The 19,522-nt window shown below is 53.4% G+C and overlaps 1 protein-coding gene across 1 annotated transcript in view; it reads right to left on the reverse strand.

The window, feature by feature from the left end:
* Positions 1–19,522, reverse strand: part of LOC110483787 (uncharacterized) — a 29,467-nt gene that overhangs the window by 3,782 nt on the left and 6,163 nt on the right. The window contains exons 4-12 of the mRNA XM_077789453.1: positions 16,845–17,000; positions 15,038–15,666; positions 11,431–11,596; positions 9,834–9,920; positions 8,783–8,833; positions 8,243–8,356; positions 2,754–3,004; positions 1,726–1,944; positions 677–826 (exon numbers count right to left, since the gene is read on the reverse strand). Of these exons, the coding sequence (XP_077645579.1) occupies positions 677–826; positions 1,726–1,944; positions 2,754–3,004; positions 8,243–8,356; positions 8,783–8,833; positions 9,834–9,920; positions 11,431–11,596; positions 15,038–15,666; positions 16,845–17,000 (1,823 nt within the window). The remainder of the gene's footprint in view (positions 1–676; positions 827–1,725; positions 1,945–2,753; positions 3,005–8,242; positions 8,357–8,782; positions 8,834–9,833; positions 9,921–11,430; positions 11,597–15,037; positions 15,667–16,844; positions 17,001–19,522) is intronic.

Consider the following 19,522-nt stretch of genomic DNA (forward strand, 5'->3'; position numbering starts at 1 on the left):
TGTGTTTTTGGTTTTTTTTTGGGCTTTTAGTGTGTTTTTTTTTTTGTTTTGGGGAGGTTTTGGTGTGTTTTTGGGTTTTTTTGGGCTTTTAGTGTATTTTTTTTTGTTTTGGGGAGTTTTTGGTGTGTTTTTGGTTGTTTTTGGCTTTTAGTGTGGTTTTTTTTGTTTTGGGGAGTTTTTGGTGTGTTTTTGGTTGTTTTTGGCTTTTAGTGTGTTTTTTATTTTTGTTTTGGGGAGTTTTTGGTGTGTTTTTGGCTTTTTGGGGTTTTTAGTGTGGTTTTTTTTGTTTTGGGGAGTTTTTGGTGTGTTTTTGGTTTTTTTGGGCTTTTAGTGGTTTTTTTTTTTGTTTTGGGGAGTTTTTGGTGTGTTTTTGGGTTTTTTTGGCTTTTAGTGTGTTTTTTTTTGGTTTTGGGGAGTTTTTGGTGTGTTTTTGATGTGTTTTTGGGGTTTTTTTGTTTTTTTTTTTTGTTGTTTTGGTGAGTTTTTGGTGTGTTTTTGTTTTTTTTTTGCTTTTAGTGTGTTTTTTTTTGGTTTTGGGGAGTTTTTGGTGTGTTTTTGATGTGTTTTTGGGGGTTTTTTTGGGTTTTTTTTGGGTTTTTTTGGTTTTTTTTTGGTTTTTAAGCTGGTTTTTTTTGTGTTTTCGGGGGTTCCTGTGTCTCCGGGGTCCCGCACTCACGTCCTGGTTGGACATGTCCCAGTAGGGCCGCTCGCCGAAGCTCAGCACCTCCCACATGACGATGCCGAAGCTCCAGACGTCGCTGGCCGAGGTGAAGGTGCGGAAGGCGATGGCCTCGGGGGCCGTCCAGCGGATCGGGATCTTCCCACCCTGCCGGGAAGCGCAAAAAAATCCGGGAAACGCCAAAAAAAAACCGGGAAACACAAAAAAACACCGGGAAACCCTCCAAAAAAACCCGGGAAACCCCGAAAAAACCACCGGGAAACGCCAAAAAAAACCCGGGAAACCCCGAAAAAACCACCGGGAAACCCCAAAAAACACCGGGAAACACAAAAACCTCAGGGAAATCCCAGTGAATTCACCCAAATTCCCCCCAAACCCCCCCAAAATCTCCCCAAACACCCCCAGAGCCCCCCCAAACCCCCCGAATCTCCCCTGAATCCCCCCAAATCCCCCCAAACCCCCCAAATCCCCCCAATATCCCCCAAATCCCCCCAAATCCCCCCCCAATCCCTTTAAATCCCCCCAACCCCCCCCAAATCCCCCCAAAATCCCCCTAAATCCCCCGAAACCCCCTGAATCCCCCCCAAATCCTCTCAGAAGCTCCCCCCAACCACCCCCAGATCCCCCCAAACCCCCCGAATCTCCCCCAAAACCCCCCCAAACCCCCCCAAAATCCTCCCCAAACCCCCCCAAATCCCCCCCACATCCCCCCAAATCCCCATGAATCCCCCCAAATCATCTCTGAAGCCCCCCCAAATCCCCCCAAATCCCCCCAAATCCCTGTAAACCCCCCCAAACCCCCCCAAAATCCCCCCCAAATCCCCCCCAATCCCTTTAAATCCCCCCAACCCCCCCCAAAATCCCCCCCAAATCCCCATGAATGCCCCCAAATCATCTCTGAAGCCCCCCCAATTCCCCCCCAATCCCTTTAAATCCCCCCCCAATCCCTGTAAATCCCCCCCAAATCCCCCCAAATCCCCCCAAATCCCCCCAAACCCCCCCAGACCCCCCCCAGCCCCCCCCAGCCCCCCGTCCGGGGGTCCCACCAGGGAGCTGGTGTAGGTGGGGTCGCTGCCGCCGGCGCCGCCCAGGGCGCGGGCCAGGCCGAAGTCGGACACTTTGCACACCAGGTGCGCGTCCACCAGAACGTTCCGCGCCGCCAGGTCCCGGTGCACGAAGCCGGCCTCGGCCAGGTAGCGCATGCCGGCGGCGATGCCGCGCAGCATGGCCACCAGCTGCAGGGCGGGCAGGGTCCCCTCGCGGCCCTGGGACCCCAAATGTCACCAGAGTGTCCCCAAATTGTCATTGGTGTCACCAAATTGTCATTGGTGTCACCAAATTGTCACAAATGTCCCCAAATTGTCACAAATGTCCCCAAATCCCCAGGTAGCGCATGCCGGCGGCGATGCCGCGCAGCATGGCCACCAGCTGCAGGGCGGGCAGGGTCCCCTCGCGGCCCTGGGACACGAAATGTCACCAGAGTGTCCCCAAATTGTCAGTGATATCCCCAAATTGTCATTGGTGTCACCAAATTGTCACCGCGTCCCCAAATCCCCTCAATGTCCCCAGTGTCCCCGAAGTTCCCCAATGTCCCCAATGTCCCCAATGTCCCCAAATCCCCTCAATGTTTCCAAAATCTCCCCAATGTCCCCAATGTCCTCAAGCCCCCCAAATCCCCTAAATGTCCCCAATGTCCCCAAAATCTCCCCAATGTCCCCAACCTCCCCCAATGTCCCCCCAATGTCCCCAATGTCCCCAATGTCCTGAATGTCCCCAATGTCCCCAATCCCCCCAATGTCCCCAATGTCCCAAATCTCCCCAAATCCCCCCAAAATGTCCCCAATGTCCCCAAGCCCCCCAATATTCCAAGTCCTCCCGATTTTCCTGATTTTCCCAATTTTCCCAATCCCCCCGACGTCCCCAATGTCCCCAAACGTCCCAAATCCCCCAATGTCCCCAATGTCCCCGATGTCCACAATCCCCCCAATGTCCCAACATCCCCAAAATCTCCCCAAAATCTCCCCAACCCCCCCGACGTCCCCGCTGTCCCCCACGCCCCCGGAGCCGCCCGCACCCTGAGGAAGGCGTCGAGCGCGCCGTGCAGCAGGAACTCGGTGACGATCATGGCGGGCGGGCCGGCGGCGCCGACGACGCCGCGCAGCCGCACCACGTTGGGGTGCCGGAACTGCCCCATGCGCGCGGCCTCGCGCAGGAACTCCCGGCGCTGCCGCTCGCCCGCGCCGCCCTTGAGCGTCTTCACCGCCACCTCGGCCTCGGGCTGGCCCGGCAGCGCCAGCCGCCCGCGCCACACCTCGCCGAACTCGCCTGGGGCGGGCAACGGGGTCAATCCACAGGGAAAAACAAAATCGACACAAAAAACGGCCAAAATCCGGGAAAATACACCCAAAAAACCACCCAGAAACCAACAAATCCGCCCAAAAACCACCCAGAAACCAACAAATCCACCCAAAATCCACCCAGAAACCAACGAAACCCAACCACACCTCGCCGAACTCGCCTGGGACGGGCAACGGGGTCAATCCACCCGGAAAGAGCCAAAATCTACCCGAAAACTGCCAAAATCTGGAAAAATCTACCCAAAAACCCACCCAGAAACCAACAAATCCACCCAAAAACCAACGAATCCACCCAAAATCCACCCAGAAACCAACGAAACCCAACCACGCCTCGCCAAACTCGCCTGGGGCGGGCAACGGGGTCAATCCACCCGGAAAGAGCCAAAATCTACCCGAAAACTGCAAAAATCTGGAAAAATCTACCCAAAACCCACCCAGAAACCAACAAATCCACCCAGAAACCCACCCAGAAACCAACAAATCCACCCAAAACCCAACGAAACCCAACCACACCTCGCCGAACTCGCCTGGGGCGGGCAACGGGGTCAATACACCCGCAAAACCAAAATCGACACAAAAAACGGCCAAAAACTGGATAAATCCACCCAAAACCTGCCAAAATCTGGATAAAAACACCCAAAAAACCATCCAGAAACCAACAAATCCACCCAGAAACCAACAAATTCACCCAAAAACCAAGAAATCCACCCAAAAACCAACAAAACCCAACCACACCTCGCTGAACTCGCCTGGGGCGGGCAACGGGGTCAATCCACCCGCAAAACCAAAATTGACGCAAAAAACGGCCAAAATCCGGAAAAATACACCAAAAAAACTACCCAGAAACCAACAAATCCACCCAAAATCCAATGAAACCCAACCACACCTCGCCAAACTCGCCTGGGGCAGGGAACGGGGTCAATCCACCCGGAAAGAGCCAAAATCTACCCAAAAACTGCCAAAATCTGGAAAAATCTACCCAAAACCCACCCAGAAACCAACAAATCCACCCAAAAACCAACAAATCCACCCAAAATCCACCCAAAACCCAACGAAACCCACCCACACCTCGCCGAACTCGCCTGGGGCAGGCAACGGGGTCAATTTACCCGGAAAAACAAAATTGACACAAAAAACGGCCAAAACTGGATAATTACACCCAAAAAACACCCAGAAACCAACAAATCTACCCAAAAACCAACGAAACCCAACAAATCCACCCAAAACCCAACGAAACCCAACCACACCTCGCCGAACTCGCCTGGGGCGGGCAACGGGGTCAATCCACCCGGAAAACCAAAATCTACCCGAAAACTGCCAAAATCTGGAAAAATCCACCCAAAACCCACCCAGAAACCAACAAATCCACCCAGAAACCAACAAATCCACCCAAAAACCAACGAAACCCACCCACACCTTGCCGAACTCGCCTGGGACGGGCAACGGGGTCAATCCACCCGCAAAACCAAAATCGACACAAAAAATGGCCAAAAACTGGATAATTACACCCAAAAAACCATCCAGAAAGCAACAAATCCGCCCAAAATCCACCCAGAAACCAACAAATCCACCCAAAAACCAACAAAACCCAACCACGCCTCGCCAAACTCGCCTGGGGCGGGCAACGGGGTCAATCCACCCGGAAAACCAAAATCGACACAAAAAACGGCCAAAAACTGGATAATTACACCCAAAAAACCATCCAGAAAGCAACAAATCCGCCCAAAAACCACCCAGAAACCAACAAATCCACCCAAAAAACCACCCAGAAACCAACAAATCCACCCAAAAACCCAACGAAACTCACCCACACCTCGCCGAACTCGCCTGGGGCGGGCAACGGGGTCAATCCACCCGGAAAACCAAAATCGACACAAAAAACGGCCAAAAACTGGATAAATACACCCAAAAAACACCCAGAAACCAACAAATCCACCCAAAAACCAACAAATCCACCCAAAATCCACCCAAAAACCAATGAAACCCAACCACGCCTCGCCGAACTCGCCTGGGACGGGCAACGGGGTCAATCCACCGGGAAAAACAAAATTGACACAAAAAACGGCCAAAATCCGGAAAAATACACCCAAAAAATCACCCAGAAACCAACAAATTCACCCAAAAACCAACAAATCCACCCAAAAACCACCCAGAAACCAACAAATCCACCCAAAAACCAACAAAACCCAACCACGCCTCGCCAAACTCGCCTGGGGCGGGCAACGGGGTCAATCCACCGGGAAAAACAAAATTGACACAAAAAACGGCCAAAAACTGGATAAATCCACCCAAAACCTGCCAAAATCTGGATAAAAACACCCAAAAAACCACCCAGAAACCAACAAATCCACCCAAAAACCAAGGAAACCCAACCACACCTCGCCGAACTCGCCTGGGGTGGGCAACGGGGTCGATTTACCCGGAGAGAGCCAAAATCTACCCGAAAACTGCCAAAATCTGGAAAAACCTACGCAAAACCCACCCAGAAACCAACAAATCCACCCAAAAACCAACAAATCCACCCAAAACCCAACAAATCCACCCAAAAAACCACCCAGAAACCAACAAATCCACCCAGAAACCAACAAATCCACCCAAAACCCAACGAAACCCACCCACACCTCGCCGAACTCGCCTGGGGCGGGCAACGGGGTCAATCCACCCGCAAAACCAAAATCGACACAAAAAACGGCCAAAATCCGGAAAAATACACCCAAAAAACCACCCAGAAACCAACAAATCCGCCCAAAAACCACCCAGAAACCAACAAATCCACCCAAAAACCAACAAAACCCAACCACGCCTCGCCAAACTCGCCTGGGACGGGCAACGGGGTCAATCCACCGGGAAAAACAAAATCGACACAAAAAACGGCCAAAAACTGGATAATTACACCCAAAAAAACACCCAGAAACCAACAAATCCACCCAAAAACCAACAAATCCGCCCAAAATCCACCCAGAAACCAACAAAACCCACCCACACCTCGCCGAACTCGCCTGGGGCGGGCAACGGGGTCAATCCACCAGGAAAACCAAAATCGACACAAGAAACGGCCAAAAACTGGATAATTACACCCAAAAAAACACCCAGAAACCAACAAATCCACCCAAAAACCAACAAATCCACCCAAAATCCACCCAGAAACCAACGAAACCCAACCACGCCTCGCCAAACTCGCCTGGGACGGGCAACGGGGTCAATCCACCCGCAAAACCAAAATCGACACAAAAAATGGCCAAAAACTGGATAATTACACCCAAAAAACCATCCAGAAAGCAACAAAGCCGCCCAAAATCCACCCAGAAACCAACAAATCCACCCAAAAAACCACCCAGAAACCAACAAATCCACCCAAAAACCCAACGAAACCCAACCACACCTCGCCGAACTCGCCTGGGGCGGGCAACGGGGTCAATCCACCGGGAAAACCAAAATCGACACAAAAAACGGCCAAAAACTGGATAATTACACCCAAAAAACCACCCAGAAACCAACAAATCCGCCCAAAAACCACCCAGAAACCAACAAACCCACCCAAAAACCAACAAATCCACCCAAAAACCAACAAAACCCAACCACACCTCGCCGAACTCGCCTGGGACGGGCAACGGGGTCAATCCACCCGGAAAACCAAAATCGACACAAAAAACGGCCAAAATCCGGAAAAATACACCCAAAAAACCACCCAGAAACCAACAAATCCACCCAAAAACCACCCAGAAACCAACGAAACCCAACCACACCTCGCCGAACTCGCCTGGGACAGGGAACGGGGTCAATCCACCCGCAAAACCAAAATCGACACAAAAAATGGCCAAAAACTGGATAATTACACCCAAAAAACCAAAATGTAGCCAAAAATGCACACAAAATCCAGATAAATCCACCCAAAATTAGGAAAAATCTGGGTAAATCCAACTGAAAAAACAAAATCTACCCAAAAAACTGTATAAATGACCCAAAATGACCCAAAATTACCCAAAATTTGGCACCTGCCCCGATGACCTCGTGGAGGGCGACGCAGGCGGCGTCGATCTCCCAAAAAAGACCCAAAATGACCCAAAATGACCCAAAATGACCCAAAATGACCCAAAATGACCCAAAATTTGGGCACCTGCCCCGATGACCTCAGGGGGTGTAGATCTCCCCAAAATGACCCAAAATGACCCAAAATGACCCAAAATGACCCAAAATGACCCAAAATTTGGCACCTGCCCCGATGACCTCGTGGGAGGGCGACGCAGGCGGCGTCGATCTCCCCGAAATGACCCAAAATCACCCGAAATAACCCCAAAATTTGGGTACCTGCCCCGATGACCTCAGGGAGCGTCGATCTCCCCGAAATGACCCAAAATCACCCGAAATAACCCCAAAATTTGGGCACCTGCCCCGATGACCTCGTGGAGGGCGACGCAGGCGGCGTCGATCTCCCCGAAATGACCCAAAATGACCCAAAATGACCCAAAATGACCCAAAATTTGGGCACCTGCCCCGATGACCTCAGGGGGCGTCAATCTCCCCGAAATGACCCAAAATGACCCAAAATGACCCAAAATGACCCAAAATGACCCAAAATTTTGCACCTGCCCCGATGACCTCGTGGAGGGCGACGCAGGCAGCGTCGATCTCCCAAAATGACCCAAAATGACCCAAAATCACCCGAAATAACCCCAAAATTTGGGCTGCCCCGATGACCTCAGGGGGCGTCAATCTCCCCGAAATGACCCAAAATCACCCGAAATAACCCCAAAATTTGGCACCTGCCCCGATGACCTCAGGGGGCGTCGATCTCCCAAAATGACCCGAAATGACCCAAAATTTGGCACCTGCCCCGATGACCTCGTGGAGGGCGACGCAGGCGGCGTCGATCTCCCCGAAATGACCCAAAATGACCCAAAATCACCCGAAATAACCCCAAAATTGGCACCTGCCCCGATGACCTCAGGGGGCGTCGATCTCCCCAAAATGACCCAAAATGACCCAAAATGACCCGAAATGACCCAAAATGACCCAAAATTTGGCACCTGCCCCGATGACCTCGTGGAGGGCGACGCAGGCGGCGTCGATCTCCCCAAAATGACCCAAAATGACCCAAATGACCCAAAATTCGGGTACCTGCCCCGATGACCTCAGGGGGCGTCAATCTCCCCAAAATGACCCAAAATGACCCAAAATGACCCAAAATGACCCAAAATTTGGGCACCTGCCCCGATGACCTCGTGGAGGGCGACGCAGGCGGCGTCGATCTCGGGGGCGAAATCCCTCAGGGCGCCCTCGGGCTCCTCGTAGCTCAGGGGGTCGATGTAGATCTTCCCGCCTGGGGGGGAAATTTGGGGCAATTTCGGGCAATTTTGGGCAATTTCGGGCAATTCGGGACATTGTCAGGGCCACTCGGGGTCATTTAAGGTCATCTGGGGGCGTTTGGGGCATTTTGGGGCAGCCTGGGGTCATTTTGGGACGTTTTTGGGGACATTTTTTAGAAATTTCTTTGGGGGTATTTGGGGAAATTTTGGAGGAGATTTTTGGGACGATTTGGGGACATTTTTGGAGGATATTTTTGGGGATATTTGGGGACATTTTTTGGGAAATCCTTTGGGGAGATTTGGGGACATTATTTGGGACATTTTCCGGGACATTTTTGGGGATATTTGGGGACATTTTTTTGGAATTTCTTTGGGGATATTTGGGGCCATTTTTGGGGAGATTTGGGGACATTTGGGGTCAATTTTGGGGTCTCCCTTACCGAGCCCCCCCAGGGCGGCGTCGCTGCTTCTCCGCCCGGAGCCGCCAGCGCCTGCGGGGAATGGGGGGGCGGGGGTGGAGACCCCCGAAAATCACCCAAAATCACCCAAATCCACCCCAAAAACACCCAAATCCACCCAAATCCACGCGAAGCACCCCAAATTCCCCCAAAATCCTCCCCAAAATAACCCAAAATCCTCCCCAAAATAACCCAAATCCACCCAAAATCCACCCAAACCCTCCCCAGACCACCCCAGGGACTCCAAATCCACCCCAATCCCACCCAAAATCCCCCCAAAATCCCCCAAATCCCCCCAAAAACCCCCCCAAAATTCCCCCCAAAATTCCCCCCAAATTCCCCCAAAATTTCCCTAATATCCCCCCCAAAATCCCCCAAATTCCCCCCAAATCCCCCCCCCAAATTCCCCCAAATTCCCCCAAATCCCCCCAAATTCCCCCAAATCCCCCCAAATTCCCCAAAATCCCCCCAAATTCCCCCAAATCCCCCCAAAACCCCCAAATCCCCCAAATCCCCCCAAAATCCCCCAAAATCCCCGAAAATCCCCCAAATCCCCCAAATTCCCCCAGAATTCCCCTAAAATCCCCCCAAAATTCCCCAAATTCCCCTAAATCCCCCAAAATCCCCCAAATCCCCCAAAACCCCCCAAATTCCCCCAAAATCCGCCAAAATCCCTCCCCAAATTCCCCCAAAATCCCCCAAATTCCCCCCAAAATCCCCCAAATCCCCCCAAATTCCCCCAAAATCCCCCAAATTCCCCCAAATCCCCCAAAATCCCCCCAAAATCCCCCAAATTCCCCCCAAATCCCCCAAAATCCCCAAATCCCCCCAAATTCCCCCCAAATCCCCCAAATCCCCCCAAAATTCCCCCAAATCCCCCCAAATTCCCCCAAAATCCCCCTAAATTCCCCCAAATCCCCCCCGAAATTCCCCAAAATTCCCCAAAATTCCCAAAATCCCTCCCCAAATTCCCCCAAATCCCCCCAAATTCCCCCCAAAATTCCCAAAATTCCCCAATTTCCCCGCCGCTCACCTGCGGCAGGCCAGGGCCCCCCCAGCAGCGCCAGGAGCCCCCCCAGGGCGGCGGCCACGAGACCCCCGGGAGCGCCCCGGGAGCCCCCTGGAACGGGAATTCGGGATTTGGGGAAATTTGGGCAATTTGGGGGATTTGGGGGATTTTTGGGGAATTTTTGGGGTATTTTTGGGATTTTTTGGGGTTTTTTTGGGGGTTTTTTGGGGGTTTTTTGGGGTATTTTTGGGATTTTTTTGGGATTTTTTGGGGTATTTTTGGGGTATTTATGGGATTTTTTTGGGAAATTTTTGGGGTATTTTTGGGGAATTTTTGGGATTTTTTGTGGGATATTTTTGGAAATTTTTGGGATTTTTTTGGGGTTTTTTGGGGGTTTTTGTGGGTATTTTTGGGATATTTTTGGGATTTTTTGGGATTTTTTTGGGGTTTTTTGGGGGTTTTTTGGGGGTTTTTTGGGGTATTTTTGGGGTATTTTTGGGATTTTTTTGGGATTTTTTTGGGGAATTTTGTGGGTATTTTTGGGATATTTTTGGGATTTTTTTGGGGAATTTTTGGGTTTTTTGGGGTTTTTTTGGGGTATTTTTGGGGTATTTTTGGGATTTTTTTGGGATTTTTTTGGGGAATTTTTTGGGTATTTTTGGGAATTTTTGGGGAATTTTTGGGGTATTTTTGGGGTATTTATGGGATTTTTTTGGGATATTTTTGGCGTATTTTTGGGGAATTTTTTGGGTATTTTTGGGAATTTTTGGGGTATTTCAGGGTATTTTTGGAGATATTTTTGGGGTATTTTTGGGGTATTTTGGGGGATAATTCTGGGATATTTTTGGGATATTTTTGGGATAAATCTGGGATATTTCTTTGGGGTATTCTTAGGATTTTTTTGGGATATTTTTGGGGATATTTTTGGGATATTTTTGGGATATTTTTGGGATATTTTTGGGGATATTTTGGGGATATTTCGGGGATATTTTTGGGATATTTTTGGGATATTTTGGGGATATTTCGGGGATATTTTTGGGACATTTCAGGGATATTTTTGGGATATTTTTGGGGATATTTTTGGGATTTTTTGGGATATTTTGGGGATATTTTTGGGATATTTTTGGGGATATTTTTGGGATATTTTGGGGATATTTCAGGGATATTTTGGGGATATTTCAGGGATATTTTTGGGATATTTTCAGGATATTTTTGGGGATAATTTTGGGATATTTTTGGGGATATTTCGGGGATATTTTTGGGATATTTCAGGGATATTTTTGGGGATATTTCAGGGATATTTTTGGGATATTTTCGGGGTGTTTTTGGGATATTTCGGGGATATTTTTGGGATATTTTTGGGATATTTTTGGGATATTTTTGGGGATATTTTTGGGATATTTTGGGATATTTTTGGGATATTTCAGGGATATTTTTGGGGATATTTTTGGGATATTTCAGGGATATTTTGGGGATATTTTGGGGATATTTTGGGGATATTTTTGGGATATTTTTGGGATATTTTGGGGATATTTCAGGGATATTTTTGGGATATTTTGGGGATATTTCAGGGATTTTTCGGGATATTTTTGGGATGTTTTCGGGTGTTTTTTCTCCTCACCGCCGCCCGGCGCGCTGACCGTGGTCTCGGGCCCGAAGTCGCCGTAGCCGCCCTCGGAGCGGGCGCGCACCCGCACCCCGTAGACGCCCCCCGGGCGCAGCCCCCCGAGCTCCGCCCGCGGCCGCGGCACCTTCAGGAACTGGGGGGGCCCCTCCCCGCCCCCCAGCTGCGGGGGTCAGGGCCAAAAAACACCCAAAAAACACCCAAAAACACCCAAAAAACACCCCAAAATTCCAGCCCCCAGCTGCGGGGGTCAGGGCCAAAAAACACCCAAAAACACCCAAAAACACCCAAAATCCACCCCAAATCCACCCCAAAATTCCAGCCCCCCAGCTGCGGGGGTCAGGGCCAAAAAACACCCCAAAAACACCCAAAAACCACCCAAAATCCACCCCAAAATTCCAGCCCCCCAGCTGCGGGGGTCAGGGCCAAAAAACACCCAAAAAACACCCAAAAACACCCAAAAAACACCCAAAACCACCCAAAATCCACCCCGAAATTCCAGCCCCCCAGCTGCGGGGGTCAGGGACAAAAAACACCCAAAAACACCCAAAAACACCCCAAAAACACCCCAAAACACCCAAAATCCACCCCAAAATTCCAGCCCCCCAGCTGTGGGGGTCAGGGCTCAGAGAACCCCAAAAATCCCCAAAAAACACCCCAAAAAACCCCAAATCCACCCCAAAATTCCAGCCCCCCAGCTGCGGGGGTCAGGGCCAAAAAACACCCAAAAAACACCCAAAAAACACCCCAAAAAACCCCAAATCCACCCCGAAATTTCAGGCCCCCAGCTGCGGGGGTCAGGGCCAAAAAACACCCCAAAAACACCCAAAAAAACCCAAATCCACCCCAAAATTCCAGCCCCCCAGCTGCGGGGGTCAGGGCCAAAAAACACCCAAAAACACCCAAAAAACACCCAAAAAACACCCCAAAACCACCCCAAAACACCCAAAAACCACCCAAAAAACACCCAAAACCACCCAAAATCCACCCCAAAATTCCAGCCCCCAGCTGCGGGGGTCAGGGCCAAAAAACACCCCAAAACACCCAAAAACCACCCAAAAAACACCCAAAAACACCCCAAATCCACCCCAAAATTCCAGCCCCCCAGCGGCGGGGGTCAGGGCCAAAAAACACCCAAAAAACACCCAAAAAACACCACAAATACCCCCAAATCCACACCAAAATTCCAGCCCCCCAGCTGTGGGTGTCAGGGCCAAAAAACACCCCAAAAACACCCAAAAAACACCCCAAAACACCCCAAATCCACCCCAAAACACCCCTGGAATACCACAAAAACACCCAAAAACACCCAAAATCCACCCCAAAATTCCAGCCCCCCAGCTGTGGGGGTCAGGCGCCCAAAAATCCCAAAACCCCCCCAAAAACACCCCTGAAATACCCCAAAAACAAATCCCCCCCAATTTCTCCCCAAATCCCCCCAAAAATCCCCAAATCCCCCCCAAAAATCCCCAAATCCCCCCCAAAAATCCCCAAATCCCCCCAATTTCTCCCCAATTCCCCCCAAAACCCCCCCAAATCCTCCCCAAACCCCCCAAAACCCCCCAGACCCCCACAAATCTCCCCAAATCCCCCCCAAATCCCCCCAAATTCCCCCAAATCCCCCCAATCTCCCCCAAATCCCCCCCAAATCCCCCCAAATTCCCCCAAATTCCCCCAAATCCCCCCAATTTCTCCCCAAATCCCCCCCAAATCCTCCCCAGACCCCCCCAAACCCCCCAATTTCTCCCCCAACCCCCCCCAGACCCCCCAATTTCTCCCCAAATTCTCCCCAAATCCCCCCAAATCCCCCCCAAATTCTCCCCAAATCCCCCCAAATCCCCCCCCCAATTCCCCCAAATCCCCCCCAAATCCCCCCAAATCCCCCCCAATCCCCCCAAATCCCCCCAAATCTCCCCCAATCCCCCCCAAATCCCCCCCAAATCCCCCCAAATTCCCCCCAATCCCCCCAAATCCCCCCCAAATCCCCCCAATTCCCCCAAAATCCCCCCAAATCCCCCCCAAATCCCCCCGATTTCTCCCCCGCGCCCCCCGCGCCCCCTCCCCACCTTCTCGTAGAACTTGACCTCGTAGTCCAGCACGGGGGGCCCGGGGGGGTCCCGGGGGGGGCTGGGCCAGGCCAGGGTGACCCCCCCGGGACCCCCCGGCCCCACCCGCAGCACGCCGGAGACGGGGGGCGGCACTGGGGGCCAGGGGGCGTCAGGGGGTCCCCAGGGGGTCCCAGGGGGTCCCCAGGGGGTCCCAGGGGGTTTGGGGGTCCCGAGGGGGATTTGGGGGTCCCCAGGGGGGTCCCGAGGGGGTTTGGGGGAAGGTTTGGGGGGTCCCGAGGGGGTTTGGGGGGTCCCGAGGGAGGTTTGGGGGAAGGTTTGGGGGGTCCCCAGGGGGTTTGGGGGTCCCCAGGGGGGTCCCGAGAGGATTTGGGGGCGGTTTGGGGGGTCCCCAGGGGGATTTGGGGGGTCCCCAGGGGGTCCCAGGGGGGTTTGGGGGAGGTTTGGGGGTCCCGAGGGGGTTTGGGGGGTCCCAGGGGGGTTTGGGGGAGGTTTGGGGGTCCCGAGGGGGGTTTGGGGGTCCCCAGGGGGATTTGGGGGAGGTTTGGGGGTCCCGAGGGGGTTTGGGGGAGGTTTGGGGGTCCCGAGGGGGTTTGGGGGGTCCCCAAGGGGGTCCCCAGGGGAGTTGGGGGAGGTTTGGGGGGTCCCGAGAGTGATTTGGGGGTCCCGAGGGGGGTTTGGGGGTCCCCAGGGGGTCCCGAGGGAGGTTTGGGGGAAGGTTTGGGGGTCCCGAGGGGGTTTGGGGGTCCCGAGAGTGATTTGGGGGAGGTTTGGGGGGTCCCGAGGGGGATTTGGGGGAGGTTTGGGGGTCCCGAGGGGGTTTGGGGGTCCCGAGAGTGATTTGGGGGAGGTTTGGGGGTCCCGAGGGGGATTTGGGGGAGGTTTGGGGGTCCCGAGGGGATTTGGGGGAGGTTTGGGGGGTCCCGAGAGTGATTTGGGGGAGGTTTGGGGGTCCCGAGGGGGTTTGGGGGTCCCGAGAGTGATTTGGGGGAGGTTTGGGGGGTCCCGAGGGGGTTTGGGGGTCCCGAGAGTGATTTGGGGGAGGTTTGGGGGGTCCCGAGGGGGATTTGGTTTTTTTTTGGGGTTTTTTGTGGTGGGTTTGGGGGTCCCGGGGGGGTTTTTGGGGCTGTTTTAGATGATTTTTGGGCCGTTTTGGGGCATTTTTTGGCCGTTTTTGGGACGTTTTTGGGTGGTTTTTCACTGTTTTGGGGCCGTTTCTGGGCAGTTTATAGCCGGTTTTGGCTGGTTTTGGCCGTTTTGGGGCCGTTTTTGGGCCGTTTTCGGCCGTTTTTTGCCATTTTTTGGCCATTTTCGCCCGTTTCTGGGCAGTTTTCAGCCGTTTTGGGCCGTTTTGGGCCGTTTTTTGGCCGTTTTCGGCCGTTTTTGGGCCATTTTCTCCCGTTTTTGGGCCGTTTTCGGCCGTTTTGGGGTCTCACCATCGGCCCCCACGGTGACGCTGATCTCGGCCGCGGGGGGCTCCGGGGGTCCCGGGGGGGGTTTTTGGGGCTGTTTTAGGTGATTTTGGGGCCGTTTTTGACCGTTTTCGGCTGGTTTTGGGCCGTTTTTGGGCCGTTTTCGCCCGTTTTTAGGCCGTTTTGGGCCGTTTTCAGCCGTTTTTGGGCCGTTTTCGCCCGTTTTTGGGCCGTTTTGGGCCGTTTTTGGCCGTTTTGGGCCGTTTTTGGCCGTTTTGGGGCCGTTTCTGGGCAGTTTTCAGCCGTTTTGGGCCGTTTTTGGCCGTTTTGGGGCCGTTTTGGGGCCATTTTCTCCCGTTTTTGGGCCATTTTCTCCCGTTTTTGGGCCGTTTTCTCCCGTTTTGGGGTCTCACCATCAGCCCCCACGGTGACGTTGATCTCGGCCGCGGGGGGCTCCGGGGGTCCCGGGGGGCTGACCCCGCTGCGGGCGCTGACGCTGAAGCGGTAGGTGAGGCGGGGCCGCAGCCCGGCCGCGCTGACGCCGGGGGTCCGCAGCCCCTCGGGGGGGGGCGCCCAGGCCAGGCCCTCGCAGGGGCCGCAGCCGGGGGGCTCGGCCCGGGCCGGGGGGCACGCCCGGCAGCCCACCCGGTAGCGCAGGTCCGGCCGCTCGGCGCCCGCCCGCGGGGGGCTCCAGGACAGCCGGACCACCGAGCCGTTGAGCCGGGCCGACAGCGCCCGCGGCGCCGAGGGCGGCGCTGGGGGCGCGGCCGGGGGTCAGCGGGGACCCCCGGGGTGGGCACCCACGAGGGACCCCCAAAATCCTCCCCAGGACACCCAAAACCCACCCGGGATCCCCCAAATTATCCCCGTGGGGGGAGACCCACCCAGGACTCCCCAAATCCCACCCAGTACACCCAAAAGACACCCGGGACCCCCCCAAATTATCCCCGGGGGGGAGACCCACCCAGGACCCCCAAAATCCTCCCCAGGACACCCAAAACCCAACCAGGACCCCCCAAAATCCTCCCCAGGAACCCAAAACCCACCCGGGACCCCCCAAATCCTCTCCAAGATACCCAAAACCCACCCGGGACCCCCAAAATCCCACCCGGGACCCCCCAAATTATCCCCGGGGGGGAGACCCACGAGGCACCCCCAAATTCTCTCCAAGATACCCAAAACCCACCCAGGACCCCCAAATCCCACCCAGGACCCCCTCCCCAAATTATCCCCATGGAGGGAAACCCACCCAGGACCCCCAAATCCCACCCAGGACCCCCCAAATCCCCCCAGGACCCCCCAAAATCCCCCCCAGGACCCCCCAAAATCCCCCCTGGGACCCACAAAATCCCACCCAGGACCCCCCATATTCCTCCCAGGTCACCCAAAACCCACCCAGGTCACCCAAATCTCACCCAGGACCCCCCAAATCCCCCCGGGACTCCCGAAATTCCCCCCAACCCCCCCCAATAAACGATCCCCAAATCCTGCCGGGCTCCCCCCCCCCCAAAATGCCCCAAAATTCCCCCCCGGGGAGCCCAAAAAGGCCCTGAAATGCCCCAAAATCCCCCGAAATGCCCCAAAACGCCCGGAAATGCCCCAAAATGCCCCGAAATGCCCCAAAAAGGCCCTGAAATGCCCCAAAATGCCCCCAAATGCCCCGAAACGCCCCAAAACGCCCCAAAATGCCCCGAAACACCCCAAAATGCCCCAAAACGCCCCGAAATGCTCCGAAATGCTCTGAAATGCCCCAAAATGCCCAAAAATGCCCCAAAATGCCCCGAAACGCCCCAAAACGCCCCGAAATGCCCTGAAACACCCCGAAACGCCCCGAAGTGTCCCGAAATCCCCTGAAACGCCCCGAAAAGCCCCGAAATGCCCCGAAACACCCCGAAACGCCCCGAAACGCCCCGAAACGCCGCGGATTCCCCACCGGAGCAGCGGGCCGGGGGTCCCTCGCCGGGGGCGCGGAAGAAGCCGGGGCGGCAGCGGCACGAGGCGGCGCCGGGGGAGGGGGCTTGGCTCTGGGGGGGGCAGGGCAGGCAGCGACCCCCCCCCGGCTCCGCCTTGAACGTCCCGGGGGGGCAGGCTGGGGGGGAGGGGGTCAGGGGGGCGGGCAGGGACCCCCCGGGACCCCCCAGCGCCCCCCGAGAACGCCACACGGGAATGGGCCGGAAACGTCCGGAAACGGCACAAAAAGCACCCGAAAACTCCGCGAAACACAAAAATCTAACCCGAAATACCCAAAACCAACCCAAAGAACCCGAAAACTCCCCGAAACACAAAAATCTAACCCGAAATACCCAAAACTAAACCAAAACACCCAAAACTAACCCAAAACACACAAAAACTCCCCAAAACACAAAAATCTAACCCATAATACCCAAAACCTACCTAAAACACCCAAAACCAACCCAAAGCACCCGAAAACTCCCCGAAACACAAAAATCTAACCCGAAATACCCAAAACCAAACCTAAATACCTAAAAACCAACCCAAAGCACCCGAAAACTCCGCGAAACACAAAAATCTAACCCGAAATACCCAAAACCAAACCAAAACACCCCAAACTAACCCAAAACACACAAAAACTCCCCAAAACACAAAAATCTAACCCATAATACCCAAAACCAACCTAAATACCCAAAAACCAACCCAAAGCACCCGAAAACTCCCCGAAACACAAAAATCTAACCCGAAATACCCAAAACCAACCTAAAACACCCAAAACCAACCCAAAGCACCCGAAAACTCCGCGAAACACAAAAATCTAACCCGAAATACCCAAAACCAAACCAAAACACCCCAAACTAACCCAAAACACACAAAAACTCCCCAAAACACAAAAATCTAACCCATAATACCCAAAACCAACCTAAATACCCAAAAACCAACCCAAAACCACAAAAACTCCCTGAAACACAAAAATCTAACCCGAAATACCCAAAACCAACCAAAACCACCCAAAAACCAACCCAAAGCACCCGAAAACGCCGCGAAACACAAAAATCTAACCCGAAATACCCAAAACCAACCCAAAGCACCCGAAAACGCCGCGAAACACAAAAATCTAACCCGAAATACCCAAAACCAAACCAAAACACCCAAAACTAACCCAAAACACACAAAAACTCCCCAAAACACAAAAATCTAACCCGAAATACCCAAAACCAACCTAAAACACCCAAAAACCAACCCAAAACACACAAAAACTCCCCGAAACACAAAAATCTAACCCATAATACCCAAAACCAAACCTAAACACCCAAAAACCAACCCAAAGCACCCGAAAACTCCGCGAAACACAAAAATCTAACCCGAAATACCCAAAACCAACCTAAAACACCCAAAACCACCCAAAACCACCCAATACCCACACAAAACCACCCAAAACCCAGCCAAAAACACCCAAAACCACCCAAAAACCACCCAAAACCACCCAAAACCAACTCAAAACCACTCAAAACCACCCAAAAACCACCCAAAACCACCCAAAACCACCCAAAACAACCCAAAACCACCCAAAAACCATCAAAAAACACCCAAAAACACCCAAAACCACCCAATACCCACCCAAATCCCCCAAACTCACGCCGGCAGCCTGTCCCATTGCCCGGCTCCATCCCGACCCCACAGATGCAGCCCAGCGCCCCAAACACACACCCAAAACCATCCAAAACCACCCAAAACCACCCAAAACTGCCCAAAAACACCCAAAAACACCCAAAAACACCCAAAAACACTAAAACTCACACTGACAGCCCGTCCCATCACCGGGTTCCATGCCAACCCCGCAGACGCAGCCCAGCGTCCCAAACACACACCCAAAACCACCCAAAACCACCCAAAAACCACCCAAAACCACCCAAAAACACCCAAAAACACCCAAAAACACTAAAACTCACACTGACAGCCCGTCCCATCACCGGGTTCCATGCCAACCCCGCAGACGCAGCCCAGCGCCCCAAACACACACCCAAAACCATCCAAAACCACCCAATACCCATCCAAAACTGCCCAAAACCACCCAATAACCACCCAAAACCACCCAAAACCACCCAAAATCACCCAAACTCACGCCGGCAGCTTGTCCCATCACCGGTTTCCGTCCCATCACCGAGCTCCATCCCGACCCCACAGATGCAGCCCAGCGCCCCAAACACACACCCCAAACCACCCAAAAACCACCCAAAAACACCCAAAAACACCCAAAACCACCCAAAACCACCCAAAACCACCCAAAAACCACCCAAACCCACCCAAAAACCACCCAAAACCACTCAATAACCACCCAAAACCACCCAAAACCACCCAAACTCACGCCGGCAGCTTGTCCCATCACCGGTTTCCATCCCATCACCGAGCTCCATCCCATCATCTCCCGGCTCCGTCCCATCACCGGGCTCCATGCCGACCCCGCAGACGCAGCCCAGTGCCCCAAACACGCACCCAAAACCACCCAAAAACCACCCAAAACCATCCAAAAACCACCCAAAACCACCTAAAACCACCCAAAACCACCCAAAACCCCCAAACTCATGCCGGCAGCCCGTCCCATCACCGGGTTCCATGCCAACCCCACAGACGCAGCCCAGCGTCCCAAACACACAC

Source organism: Lonchura striata, chromosome 34, assembly GCF_046129695.1.
Source record: "Lonchura striata isolate bLonStr1 chromosome 34, bLonStr1.mat, whole genome shotgun sequence".
NCBI classification, from domain to species: Eukaryota; Metazoa; Chordata; class Aves; order Passeriformes; family Estrildidae; genus Lonchura; species Lonchura striata.